Source organism: Otolemur garnettii, unplaced genomic scaffold, assembly GCF_000181295.1.
Source record: "Otolemur garnettii isolate 467f Iridium unplaced genomic scaffold, OtoGar3 scaffold00002, whole genome shotgun sequence".
Lineage (NCBI taxonomy): Eukaryota > Metazoa > Chordata > Mammalia > Primates > Galagidae > Otolemur > Otolemur garnettii.
In genome coordinates this window covers 54,705,174-54,716,686 of record NW_003852397.1, presented here as the reverse complement: position 1 = coordinate 54,716,686, position 11,513 = coordinate 54,705,174, and the positions used below count along the sequence as shown (strand labels likewise).

The 11,513-nt window shown below is 54.8% G+C and overlaps 2 protein-coding genes across 3 annotated transcripts in view; one reads left to right on the top strand and one right to left on the bottom strand.

Moving 5' to 3' along the window:
- Window positions 1–5,283, top strand: part of PLCD1 (phospholipase C delta 1) — a 26,800-nt gene extending 21,517 nt beyond the window's left edge. For both annotated transcript variants that reach the window (XM_023514040.1, XM_003781799.3), the window contains exons 4-15: window positions 766–895; window positions 1,004–1,235; window positions 1,907–2,108; window positions 2,196–2,340; window positions 2,417–2,566; window positions 2,664–2,819; window positions 3,060–3,219; window positions 3,394–3,510; window positions 4,163–4,341; window positions 4,437–4,569; window positions 4,646–4,795; window positions 4,933–5,283. In XM_023514040.1, coding sequence (XP_023369808.1) covers window positions 766–895; window positions 1,004–1,235; window positions 1,907–2,108; window positions 2,196–2,340; window positions 2,417–2,566; window positions 2,664–2,819; window positions 3,060–3,219; window positions 3,394–3,510; window positions 4,163–4,341; window positions 4,437–4,569; window positions 4,646–4,795; window positions 4,933–5,018 — 1,840 coding nt within the window. In that variant the 3' untranslated portion in view covers window positions 5,019–5,283. The remainder of the gene's footprint in view (window positions 1–765; window positions 896–1,003; window positions 1,236–1,906; window positions 2,109–2,195; window positions 2,341–2,416; window positions 2,567–2,663; window positions 2,820–3,059; window positions 3,220–3,393; window positions 3,511–4,162; window positions 4,342–4,436; window positions 4,570–4,645; window positions 4,796–4,932) is intronic.
- A 404-nt stretch (window positions 5,284–5,687) lies between these two features.
- Window positions 5,688–11,513, bottom strand: part of VILL (villin like) — a 14,057-nt gene continuing 8,231 nt past the window's right edge. Inside the window, exons 11-19 of the mRNA XM_003781798.2 lie at window positions 10,860–10,997; window positions 10,591–10,749; window positions 9,969–10,148; window positions 9,088–9,233; window positions 8,169–8,313; window positions 6,744–6,929; window positions 6,484–6,555; window positions 6,047–6,298; window positions 5,688–5,801 (exon numbers count right to left, since the gene is read on the bottom strand). Coding sequence (XP_003781846.1) covers window positions 5,688–5,801; window positions 6,047–6,298; window positions 6,484–6,555; window positions 6,744–6,929; window positions 8,169–8,313; window positions 9,088–9,233; window positions 9,969–10,148; window positions 10,591–10,749; window positions 10,860–10,997 — 1,392 coding nt within the window. The remainder of the gene's footprint in view (window positions 5,802–6,046; window positions 6,299–6,483; window positions 6,556–6,743; window positions 6,930–8,168; window positions 8,314–9,087; window positions 9,234–9,968; window positions 10,149–10,590; window positions 10,750–10,859; window positions 10,998–11,513) is intronic.

The window sequence follows — 11,513 nt, the reverse complement described above, 5'->3', positions numbered from 1 at the left end:
GAGCTCAGGCAATCTACCTGCCTCAGCCTCCCAGAGTGCTAGGATTACAGGTGTGAGCCAGTGTACCTGGCTTGATCCTTAGATTTTTTTGGATAGATTATATAGCATACATTATTCTGTTGTTTCTTTTGTGATTTCTTCTAAAATCCTGCTGTTATTTTTGTTACTGTGTTCATGAGGTTTCATTGTCTTCATTCCATATTCAGTTGTCTGATTTCATTAGAACATGCTGTGGAGCTCTCCCTTCTCTAGTTCCTTAGTGAGGGAACAGTGGGGCCAAACTGCTTCCATCGTGATAACTTGATCCAAGCGTTGTTTCTGCATGTGATGGGTCCACCTTCTGGTCAGTGTCTTGAAATTTGCCATTTCCTATAAAATAAGCCTCAGTTGCTTTAATCTGATTGGCTAACATCAGAAGCACATACTTTGAACTATTAATAGTAGTTATCCTGGATGATAGGAATATGGGGCATTTGTTTACTTTTCTGCATTTTCTAAGTTGTCTACAGTAAGTCCTTCTATAGTAAGAAAAGAAATATTTTTAAATATTTGAAACATTTCAAAACTAGCAAAGAAAATGCCCCTTCATAAACAACATTTGCTTCCTAAGAGGCCACCAGGACTTGTCCCTGAAGTGTGGCTGTGCAGTAAGTCAGGCTTGCAAAAGAGCCATGTCTGTAGATGGCTTTAGCTTGAACTCGAGCTCTGCCTGGGATCTTGGTGGGTATCAGGGCTCCTGGCTTCTTTCTTTAACTTCTCACCCAGCTGGATTCACTCCTGCTTACGGAAAGCTGACAAAAACAAAGACAACAAGATGAGCTTCAAGGAGCTGCAGAACTTCCTGAAGGAGCTTAACATCCAGGCAGAAGACAGCTATGCCCGGAAGCTCTTCCAGGTGAGGCAGCAAGTGGCGGCTGGATCTGCATGGGGGCGGTAGGCCTAGACCCTGGCCTATTCTGACCCTCCCTCCCTCACCCCACCCCTGGCTGTCCTGGCTTTGCAGGAATGTGACCGTTCCCAGACAGACTCCTTGGAGGATGAGGAGATTGAGATCTTTTATAAGATGCTGACCCAGCGGGAGGAAATCGACCTTGCCTTCACTGATGCTGCGGGCTCACGGGAGACCCTGTCAGTGGATCAGTTAGTGACGTTCCTGCAGCACCAGCAGCGGGAGGAGGCGGCGGGGCCTGCCCTGGCTCTCTCTCTCATTGAGCGCTATGAGCCCAGCGAGACTGGTGAGGACCTGGCTGGGCCTGCGACCTGCAGTCCCAGGGCCACACTGGGTTGGCGTGACCTATGAGGAGACTGCAGGCCCAGAGAGGGCAGCTGGAGGACAGTGGCTGCCTGAGCCAGCCCAGGGTTCCTGCTCTGAACTTGACCCATCCTGCAGATCCCAGCCTGGGTCCCTCCCAGACTCCCACCCCAAGAGGTGGGAGCAGACAAATGGGAGATAGGGCTCCAACATCACTGCCCCTTTCTGGACCTCAGTTTCCCTCTTGGCTCCTCCTTCAGGAGGTTTTGTGGGACCTCCCCCAAAGCAACAGAGAGAGAGGCATGTGGAAAGCAGATGCTATTCCTGCTTCCTTCTTTGTGCGCATTCTGGGCCCAGCTTCGAGACATGACAGACAGAGCAGAGAAAATGGGCCTTGCTCTGCAGGAGGGCTGTGATCTGGAGACACAAAGGAAGAGATGAGACCTTTCCATAAGTGGCTCAGAGTGTGCAGAAAGGGGAGGAGGAGGAGACAGACTCCACTCTTGGGTAGTGACAATCTGGCCGGGAGATTCAGACTTATCCCACTTCCCAGAGTTCTGGAAGACCAGCTCAGGACAGGCATCAGGGGAACAGTGGTAGATAGCCAGGAGGGGCCTGCCATTAGCTGACTCTAACAGGCTTCCTTCCTTCCAGCCAAGGCACAGCGGCAGATGACCAAGGACGGCTTTCTCATGTACCTGCTGTCAGCTGATGGTAGCGCCTTCAACCTGGCCCACCGGAGGGTCTACCAGGACATGACCCAGCCACTCAGCCACTACTTGGTGTCCTCCTCACACAACACCTACCTGCTAGAGGACCAGCTCAGAGGCCCTAGCAGCACTGAAGCCTACATCCGGTGTGGTCCAGGGAAACCTTGGGGTGGGAGCTTGGGAGGAACCCAAGGTGGGATCTGCAGGGTCCTAGCCACCACCCCTACCCACAGGGCACTCTGCAAAGGCTGCCGCTGCTTGGAGCTCGACTGCTGGGATGGGCCCAACCAGGAGCCAATCATATACCATGGCTATACTTTCACCTCCAAGATCCTCTTCTGCGATGTGCTCAGGGCCATCCGGGATTATGCCTTCAAGGTGGGCGTGATCCTGGGGGCAAGGAGTAGGATGCTGGGGGCGGCCAAGCCCTCCTAACCTGCCCTTGGGCCTCCAGGCATCCCCCTACCCTGTCATCCTGTCCCTGGAGAACCACTGCAGCCTAGAGCAGCAGCGTGTGATAGCCAGGCACCTACGGGCCATCCTGGGGCCCATGCTGTTGGACCAGCCACTGGACGGGGTCACCACCAGCCTGCCCTCACCTGAGGTATGTGGTGTAGAGGTGGTTCCCAAGGAGAAGGCAGAAGGCAAGGGACTTGCTGAGAGGCTGGGTGGGTCTTGACCAGTGGCCCCTCCATCCCTAGCAACTAAAGGGGAAGATCCTGCTAAAGGGGAAGAAGTTTGGGGGCCTCCTGCCCACTGGAGGGGAGGGCAGCCCCGAGGCAACTGTGTCAGATGAAGATGAGGCTGCTGAGATGGAGGATGAAGCAGTGAGGAGCCAAGTGCAGCACAAGTCCAAGGTCTGAGAGGGAGCAGCAGGGGTGGGGTGGGAGAGGGCTGGGCAGCCCTGGGGCCTCTCCCTTCCCACCAGCCCCCAGGACGTTGGCCTTGTCTCAGTTCTCTGTGGCTGCCACTCAGACCCTTTGCCCCCCTCTCTCTGTCTGTCTCCCTCTGTCTCTCTGTGTCTGGGTTTCTGGCTTTCTCAGTGCCTACCCTGCCCCAACCACTGAATCTAACCTGGGCCTCCCCGTGGCCCCCAGGCGGACAAGCTCAGGCTAGCACAGGAGCTCTCTGACTTGGTCATTTACTGCAAGAGTGTCCACTTTGGGGGCTTCTCCAGTTCTGCCAGCCAGAGGCAGGCTTTCTACGAGATGGTATCCTTCTCCGAGAACCGTGCCCTCCGACTGCTCCAGGAATCAGGTGAACCTCTGGCCTGCAGCTGAGGGTGCTGGCCATCTGGCTGATGGTATGGGCTGGCCACCAGTCAGGACCAGAGTGGGCACTCCCTGCTCTGTTCCCAGACAGAATGGCCAGGAAGGGGCTCAGGCCTTATCAGGAGGCCTCCGCTACTGACCATACCACACCTCTCCTCAGGAAACATCTTGGTCCGCCATAACGTGGGACACCTGAGCAGGATCTACCCAGCTGGGTGGAGAACAGACTCCTCCAACTACAGCCCTGTGGAGATGTGGAACGGGGGCTGCCAGATTGGTATGGGCTAGCTGGGGGTTTCAGACATGAGGCCGGGGCTCGGAGCCTCGAAGGCGCTGGATGGAGATCCTAGGATCAGATGTAGGGGCTGTGGAGCTGGTGACCTCACTTTGGAAATACCTTCCCACCAGCAGGTCACAGTATCCGAATTCCATTAGCACTCTAGCCTTTGAATTCTGACAGCAGAAATGGAATATGTGGGCTGGGCACCTGCAGCTTAAGTGGCTAAGGCACCAGCCACATACACCAGAGCTGGCAGGTTCAAATCCAGCCTGGGCCTGCCAAACAACAATGACAACTGCAACCAAAAAATAGCTGGGCATTGTGGCGGGTGCCTGTAGTCCCAGCTACTTGGGAGGCTGAAGCAAGAGAATCACTTAAGCCCAAGAGTTGGAGGTTGCTGTGAGCTATGATGCCACCGCACTCTACCCAGGGTGACAGCTTGAGGCTCTGTCTCAAAAAAAAAGAAATGGAATAGGTGGTTGGTGTGGTGAGTCCCTTAGGGTGGCAGGCAGGCAGTAGGCATTGAGTGATAGCTGGCCCCTCCTTCTAATTCACTGTGTGACCCTAGGCTTCAGTGTTCCCTAACCAGGCTAGACTCTGAGGCCTCAAGGCCAGCCCACAGCCTGTGACTGCTCTGTTTTGCTTGCAGTGGCCTTGAACTTCCAGACACCTGGGCCAGAGATGGATGTGTACCAGGGCCGCTTCCAGGACAATGGAGGCTGTGGCTACGTGCTGAAGCCCACCTTCCTGAGAGACCCTAACTCTACCTTCAACTCACGGGCCCTGACTCAGGGGCCCTGGTGGGCTCGGAAGCGGCTCAATATCAGGGTATGACTAGCCACAGGAGGGACAGGTGCCCATGGGCCTTCCCCACCCCCCTCCCACCATTCCTGAACCTTTAATTGTCCCCTCCCTTTCCTCAGGTCATCTCGGGGCAGCAGCTGCCAAAAGTCAACAAGAATAAAAATTCCATTGTAGACCCCAAGGTGACAGTGGAGATCTATGGCGTGAGCCGGGACGTGGCCAGTGGCCAGACTCCTGTGGTCACCAATAACGGTATGTGTGGGGACTGGGCTGGGCACAGCTCCAAGAACTGGTGTCCATGAAGCTAATATGGCACTTGTGCCCCTAGGTTTCAAGCCGTGGTGGAACACAGAGTTCGAGTTTGAGGTGGTTGTGCCTGAGCTTGCACTTGTCCGCTTTGTGGTGGAGGATTATGATGCCTCCTCCAAGAACGACTTCATTGGCCAGAGCACTATCCCCTTGAACAGCCTTAAGCAGGGTGAGTCAGTGTTGAGGGGAGGGGACAGCCAGGATTGTGGGAGGCAGGGCCTGGCATCTCTTGGGCCAGCTGTCCTTTGCAGCATCCCGAGTGACTGAAATGCTTTGTGTGCTCCTTTCTGCCCATCTGCTTGCCAGGATACCGCCACGTCCACCTCTTGTCTAAGAATGGAGACCAGCATCCATCAGCCACCCTCTTCGTGAAGATCTCCCTCCAGGACTAAGCTGGGGGTCGTGTGGGGTCTGCCATGAATGGGCCCTTTGTGCACGCCTGGGGGCAGGGCTGGTGTGGCTCCCAGCCTTTCAGTCACAGCTAGAGGCCCCTGAACTCTTCAGCTCTGGACTATTGCCTGTGCTGCTGCCTCTCTGGGGACGAGGAGATGGCCCAGTCCCTGAAGCTGTCCTCAATTCCGTTAGGAACAACACTGCAGCCCTCTCCACCCTCTGGCCAGCCTAGGTCGAGGGCTTTTATAAAAATCACGATTAGATCCCCTGTGAAGCACGTGTATATGTGTCCCAGAGCACTGGACCCCAGCACTTCACTCTGTACTTCCCCACACAAATACTGGAGTGGGGTAGAGTGTTTGGAGAGACCAGCAAGAAACAAATACCTTCATGGGTGAGGATACAGAGGGCTTAGTCCTTCTGGAGTGTCACAGACCACGTTCTCTGGCCTGAAGGCCCCCTCCTCCTGACAGGTGGGCCCACTGAACAACCCAGCTTGAAAGCACACATACCACACCTTGTGTGGGCTGCCAGATTTTATTGACAAGAGGAGGGTGCCCTAGGAGCCTTCCAAAGGGCTGTAAGCAAGGTCTCCCCAGCGCTATAGGAGTGAGGGGGTCCAATCTGGGGTTTCGGCCACGTGGGTGGCATAGGCAGAGGGCCTGGGTTCAGAAGAAACCCAGCCGCTTTTTCTCCTGCTGCTGCTTCCACTTGGCCATGCTGTAGAATTCTTCCTTGGATTTCCCAAAGATATCTTGGAAGTCAGAGTCTGAGAGATAGAACTGGGGGCATTGGGGGTACAGGAGAGTGTGTCATTAGAGCGCAAAATCCTGTCCCACTCAGAAGTGTCATCCAGAGTTGGATTCTCTCACTTCTGTCTGCCCACTATCCCATGCAGAACATGCCTGTCCCCCAAGGCAGCCTGTCTGCTACCCCCCACCAATGGCTCTTGGCTTAGGTTCTTCCAGCTCAGTCTTAGGTGTTATCAGTGCTGGGGCAGTGAGTGGTAGGGGTCTCAGGCACCCACCTCCTTGCGTGCAGGGTCCACACCTTCTGGCAGGTCTTCAGCAGCCTGGTGTGCCAGTAGTTCTCGGGGCAGGCCCCCACTGCTTACTGGGCTGGTGCTGCTGATGTTGGTGCTGGTGCTATTGGCACCCACCTTGGGGCCCAGTGCCAGCTCACTCTCTGAGCTGTCCTGGGAGCCCTTAAGGGCCTTCTGGGTCGAGGGACCTGCCCTGCCATCACCCGGCCTTCTGGATAGCTGGAAGTTGTTGACTTCCTATCCAGAGACGGGCCTCAGGCTGGGGAAGATGAACAGGCAGCCCACCAGGAGGCCACACTGAACCCTTGTCTTCACTGTAAACTTTCCCTCCTACCAGGGCTGTCCCCTTTCCCTGTCCTTCCTGGACCATGCCGTGGGTGCCCAGACCACTGTGGGGAAAACCCAGGGGCCCCGATACTCACTGCTGTTATCTCAGAGACAGCCAGTGCAGCTCCCAGGCTGTTCTCCACCACCTCCTCGTAAGACTGGTGGTTCTGGGAGCAGAGTAAGGGCAAGGATCAGAGCTAGGGCAAGGTGAGGGGGCATGGCTAGGACTCAGGAGAGGCCTGAACACAAGAACAGGCCTTCTTCACATACACACTGGCCATCCACAGCCTCTCCTTTTTTTGGCCCAGGAAAGACTGCAAATTAAGGTGGGGCTGGGGACTTTGGCCTTACTCACGGTCCACTTGTACGGGTCCCAAGTGAAGAACCACCCAGCAAAGGTAGGAGGCTCATGGCCCTGCTTGACTAGCACAATGGGTGTGGCCGGGCTCCTCCCAGCTGGATGGGTCTCCAGGTATTCTCGGCCCCAGGCCACTGCCGCTTTCCTCCACTCACTTGTAGCTTCTCCCAGCCACAGGAAGATCTACACCACAGAAGGGGCATGGTCTTGGGCAGGTGGGGGAGCCAACAGAGCTGGCTACCTCCTACTCACTCCCTGTCTGCTAGATGTCTCAGAGCCCCACATGCATAACCCTGGGCAACCAGACACACACCCAGCAAGCCACCATACCCCCATACACATAAACATGCAGGAAAGTCACAGGCATACATGCATACCTTCAGGCTACACATATTTATTGAATACCTATTGTTTGGTAAGCACTTGTCTAAACATTGGGAATTCAACAATAAATAGATAAGTTTATGTGTATGTGTTGGGGGGGGCGGGGGGAATGTTCTAACCAGAAGAAAGAACCATTGCAAAGGCCCTGGGGCAGCTGCGTGCCTGGCATGTGCAGGGAACACAGGGGGATGTTGTGGCTAGAGTAGAAACAGCAAGGGGCAAGCAGGAGACATTAGGTCAGAGCTGGGGCTGGCCAGGTCACACGGGGCTAGGGAAAGGGCTCTGCTTTTTTTTCTGAGAGAGATGGGAGCCCAGAGCCTTACCATCAATTCATAAAGTGCCATGGACATGGCCCTGCATGTACACAGTGATGCAGAGACAAGCATTATTACAGACACAGCTACACAGACATGCAATCGCCACACATTGGCATCCACTGTTAAACACACAGCTGCACAGACCCAGCCATCTCTATGGTGGCACACAGCCCCTCAAAAATGTGACTGCACAGACATGCAAACACAGTTGCTATCTTTCACCCAATCTCACCAGTTACAACTGGTCTGGCCAGTCTTAGCATGTGACCTCTGTGTGACCTCTCAGTCATTGGCCTGGTCAGTCTGTCAAAGAGCCATGAACACAGGGAAAAGTGTACAGGCACCCACAGTCAGCACACACACGTCACTCAACACCACCAATACGTGTCCAGCCACAGGCTTTCAGTCCCTGGTGTCACCCATACCATCATCATAAGGTAGACAGAGTGACACACAACTACATGGACACAGTCACTGTGAGTTCCAGCACACAGTCACAGTCTCCAGCAGTCTCACACCATCACAGGGTGACACACTCATCCATGGTCTCATATCAACAGCCACACAATTACACAGTGTCACCTGTATAGTGACATAGTCAATAGTCACAGAGACTCACCCATGGCCTATGTACAGAATCACAAATAATACACACACCTAGTTACACAAACAGGGACACACACCCCTTCACACCATAGCCAGGCAGGGGTGGCCACTGTACCTCCTGCCAGGTATCCAGTAACATGACATCATACTTGTCCAGGTCCTCTTGACTAAAGAACACCACTTCCGTGAGGACCAGGCAGCCCATCTGGCTGGAGCACTCAAACAGTCGAGGCTGGAAGCTGTAGCCCTTCTCAGGGAGCCTGGTCAGCATAGATAGCAGGCTGGGAGGGGGACTGAGTGCCACCCACCCTCTAATTCACTCCAGGAGCACTCTGCTCCTCTCTGGGCCACAGAGCCCCTTCTGTCCATGAAGAAAGCAGTTAGTCCCACTAGCTGTGACACAAGCTGCCCCTTGAATTTCCCAGGAGAAGCCCTTAGGGTTAGGGGAGAGCGGGCTCTGTGGGAGGGCCTGAGCTGGAGTCTCACCCTCCCCGGGATGGGAGGAAGGAAGCCAGGCTGGGGGAAGTAGTACTGAGTAGTACTGAGTTCAAGGGACTTGGGGAGGCTGTGCAGCACAGAAACCAGGCCCTGCAGACAGACCAGGAACAACCTGGGTCTCAACTTCCTCCTCCCTCTGCAGCCTCACTCTGTCCTACCCTTATACACACCTGCACACACACACATATCACACTAGACACACCTGTTCTCCATGCCACCTGTGCCCAGTGCCATATGACATGTGTGACACTGTATGATCACACACCAGGCACCAAGACCCCTGGGAATTAAGTGCTTCGTCCACTTGACCAAGACAGGGACAATGCAGGGAGAGGATTCTGTCAGCAGAGGGCACCACTGCCCCAGCTCTCCTGGGCATCTTCCTGACAGTTACCCAATGCCAGGAGTGAGTGAGAGCCCCTAGGGCTGAGGGGTCAGGAGGCCTCACTTCAACTCTTAAGTCTCCAGCTTTCTGTGTGAACTAGTCATCCATCCTCTTGGGGCCTCAGTTCCATACTCTTTTCTCAGCCTGTTACCTCTTGATGCTGGGGTAGGGAGCCCGGCCTCCCAGGGCCGCCCAGAAGTGGGCAGGCTCTTGACCTTCTAGCACTGTTTCCATGTTCTTCCCAGAGATGGCAGTGACCACCACCCGTGCCATCTCACGCTGGTCACCATTACAGCCCTGGCAGGCAAAGAACTAGGTCAGGCCCTGCTTGGGGAGGGGTCTTCACCTGCAATCCCACATCCTGCTTATCAGGGTCTATGCTGGTGGTGGGACACACATGAATAAGGGCTTTCTCTTCCTCACCCCCATACTCCCCACAGCTGGTCAGGGTCACAGGGTCTGGGACCCTTCCTGAGTCTAGAGCATGGGATGGGATCTTCAGAGTTAGGGGGTCATTCATAGTTTATGCTAAAAATTAGAGAAAACTTCAGAAAACTGGACTAGACCTACCTTTTCCCAAGAGACTTGGGAAGGGACATGCTCCCTGCTCAAGGCAGTAAGAAGTGGTGGCAACCTGGGCTTGGCTTGGCTCTGTTTGGTGGACTCTTCCATGCCCACCTGCCACTTTGGTTTTATAAATTTTTAATATTTTTAACTTTTTTTTAGAAACAGAGCCTTACTCTGTTGCCCAGGCCAGAGTACAGTGGTGTGATCATAGCTTACTGCAGCTTCTTGATCCTCCAGTCTCAGCCTCCCAAATAGGTAGGTCTATAGGCACGTGGCATCATGTCCAGCCCATATGGCACTTTGTAACTTTCCCTAGGTTCCAAAGGGGACATGGTAGCTTCTTGCCTCCTCCCACTGCTCTATCTGAGGCTGAACTTGCAGTCTGCATTCCTTCTGGAGGTCACTCATCCCCAGCCTGGCACACCCTACTCTAGGGTGTGAGTCAGTGGCCAGTGCTATGGATACCTTCCCAAACCAAAGGTAGCAGACGCTGACTGTGACCAGCAAGAAGATGTCACTGGAGTTGAGAGATGAGGCACGTGCTGCCACTTCCATGGTTCTGGTATTGTGGCTGTCGGTGCCCTGAACGTGGAAGAGCCTTGCGGTGCATGCTGGCTGCCCGTGTCCCTTGTGCCTGGTGTTCCCCTACAAGAGGGCTGGGCCTCAGGCTGAGGTAAGGGCTCCTGGGGGCCACCTCCCTGTCCCAGTGGGGGATAAACTCTCTCAGGACTCAGGGACCCTCGCCTAAAGCTATCATCTTCTGGACACTCTGAGTGTAGATTGTGGGGATCCTATTGGGCTAGGATAGGGAAGGAGGCTCTTTCTAACTGGACCCCCACCCCATCTTGAGGGGAGGGGTATGGTTGTCCAGGCCTTGAAGGTGGAAAGTGGGGACTGGCTTTGGCTGTGTGACTTCAGACAGGGCCTTGACTCCCTTTTGACTCAACTTCCTTCCCTGGCTCTGGGACCAAGGCAGGGGGCACCAAGTTGGGCCCTGGGCCTATAGGGATGCTTAGAAAGGGCCATGGGTATTGAAGGGCCATGGGTATTATTGAAGCTACTGCTATGGCAGTAAGGAGGACCCTACCTGAAAGACCACCAGGTGTCCATGAAAGATGGCAAGGAAGTGGGGGGGCTCACTGCCCATGGTCACGTGCACCTGCACCAGGGCTCCACTGTACATGACATCCAGCTCTTCAGCATTGCAGTTCATGGCCTTGATCTCATCTGCGGAGGCTTGATGGCCCTAAGGGGTGGGGGCAGTGAGGGCCTGGTATAGCTCTCACATCCCACTCTCAGATCCTGGGTCCTGGACTTTAAGATATGCTCCCTACCCCCACCCCCTGGCCTGCACACCTGCCAGAGGTACAGGACGTACTGGACACGGCCCAGCTTGTGGTATGTGTAGAGGATGAGGTAGCAATTGCCTATGCACAACTGTCCATGATGCTTGGGATCCACAGGCTGCCTGCGTAAGTCCTGGATGCACCACATCTAGGGAGCAGGGAGATAATAGGCACAGGTGGTTCTTCTAACCATTCTACACCCAGCCAGAAAGCTCTTCTCTGCCTCTGAGGCATTCATCATCTGTGCAGGTGAGGGGCTTACCCTCAGCTCTGTGCCCACCCAGCTTCATGTGGGTCTTATGCAAGCATCTACAGGTGAGTCTTTTTCCCGTGGACCCCTGAAACCCACAGCACTGGCACCAGCCAGGACTCTGAGTTTGCATGTGGCACCTGGGTAAAGAGTGATGAGGACTCTACAAGCTGCTGAGATGTATCCAACACCTGTCACGTGCCCACCCCCAACCCAACCCAGCTGCAGCTCTGGGAGGGGAGACAGGTCCTTTCATAGCTGCTCACTGCTCAGGCCAAGGCAGCACAAGTGAGGCAGAAAGTAATGCCTTGGAGCTCTTGGAAAAATTCCATCTTCGGCTCGGCGCCTGTGGCTCAGCGGCTAAGGCGCCAGCCACATACACCTAAGGTGGTGGGTTCGAATCCCCAGCCCGGG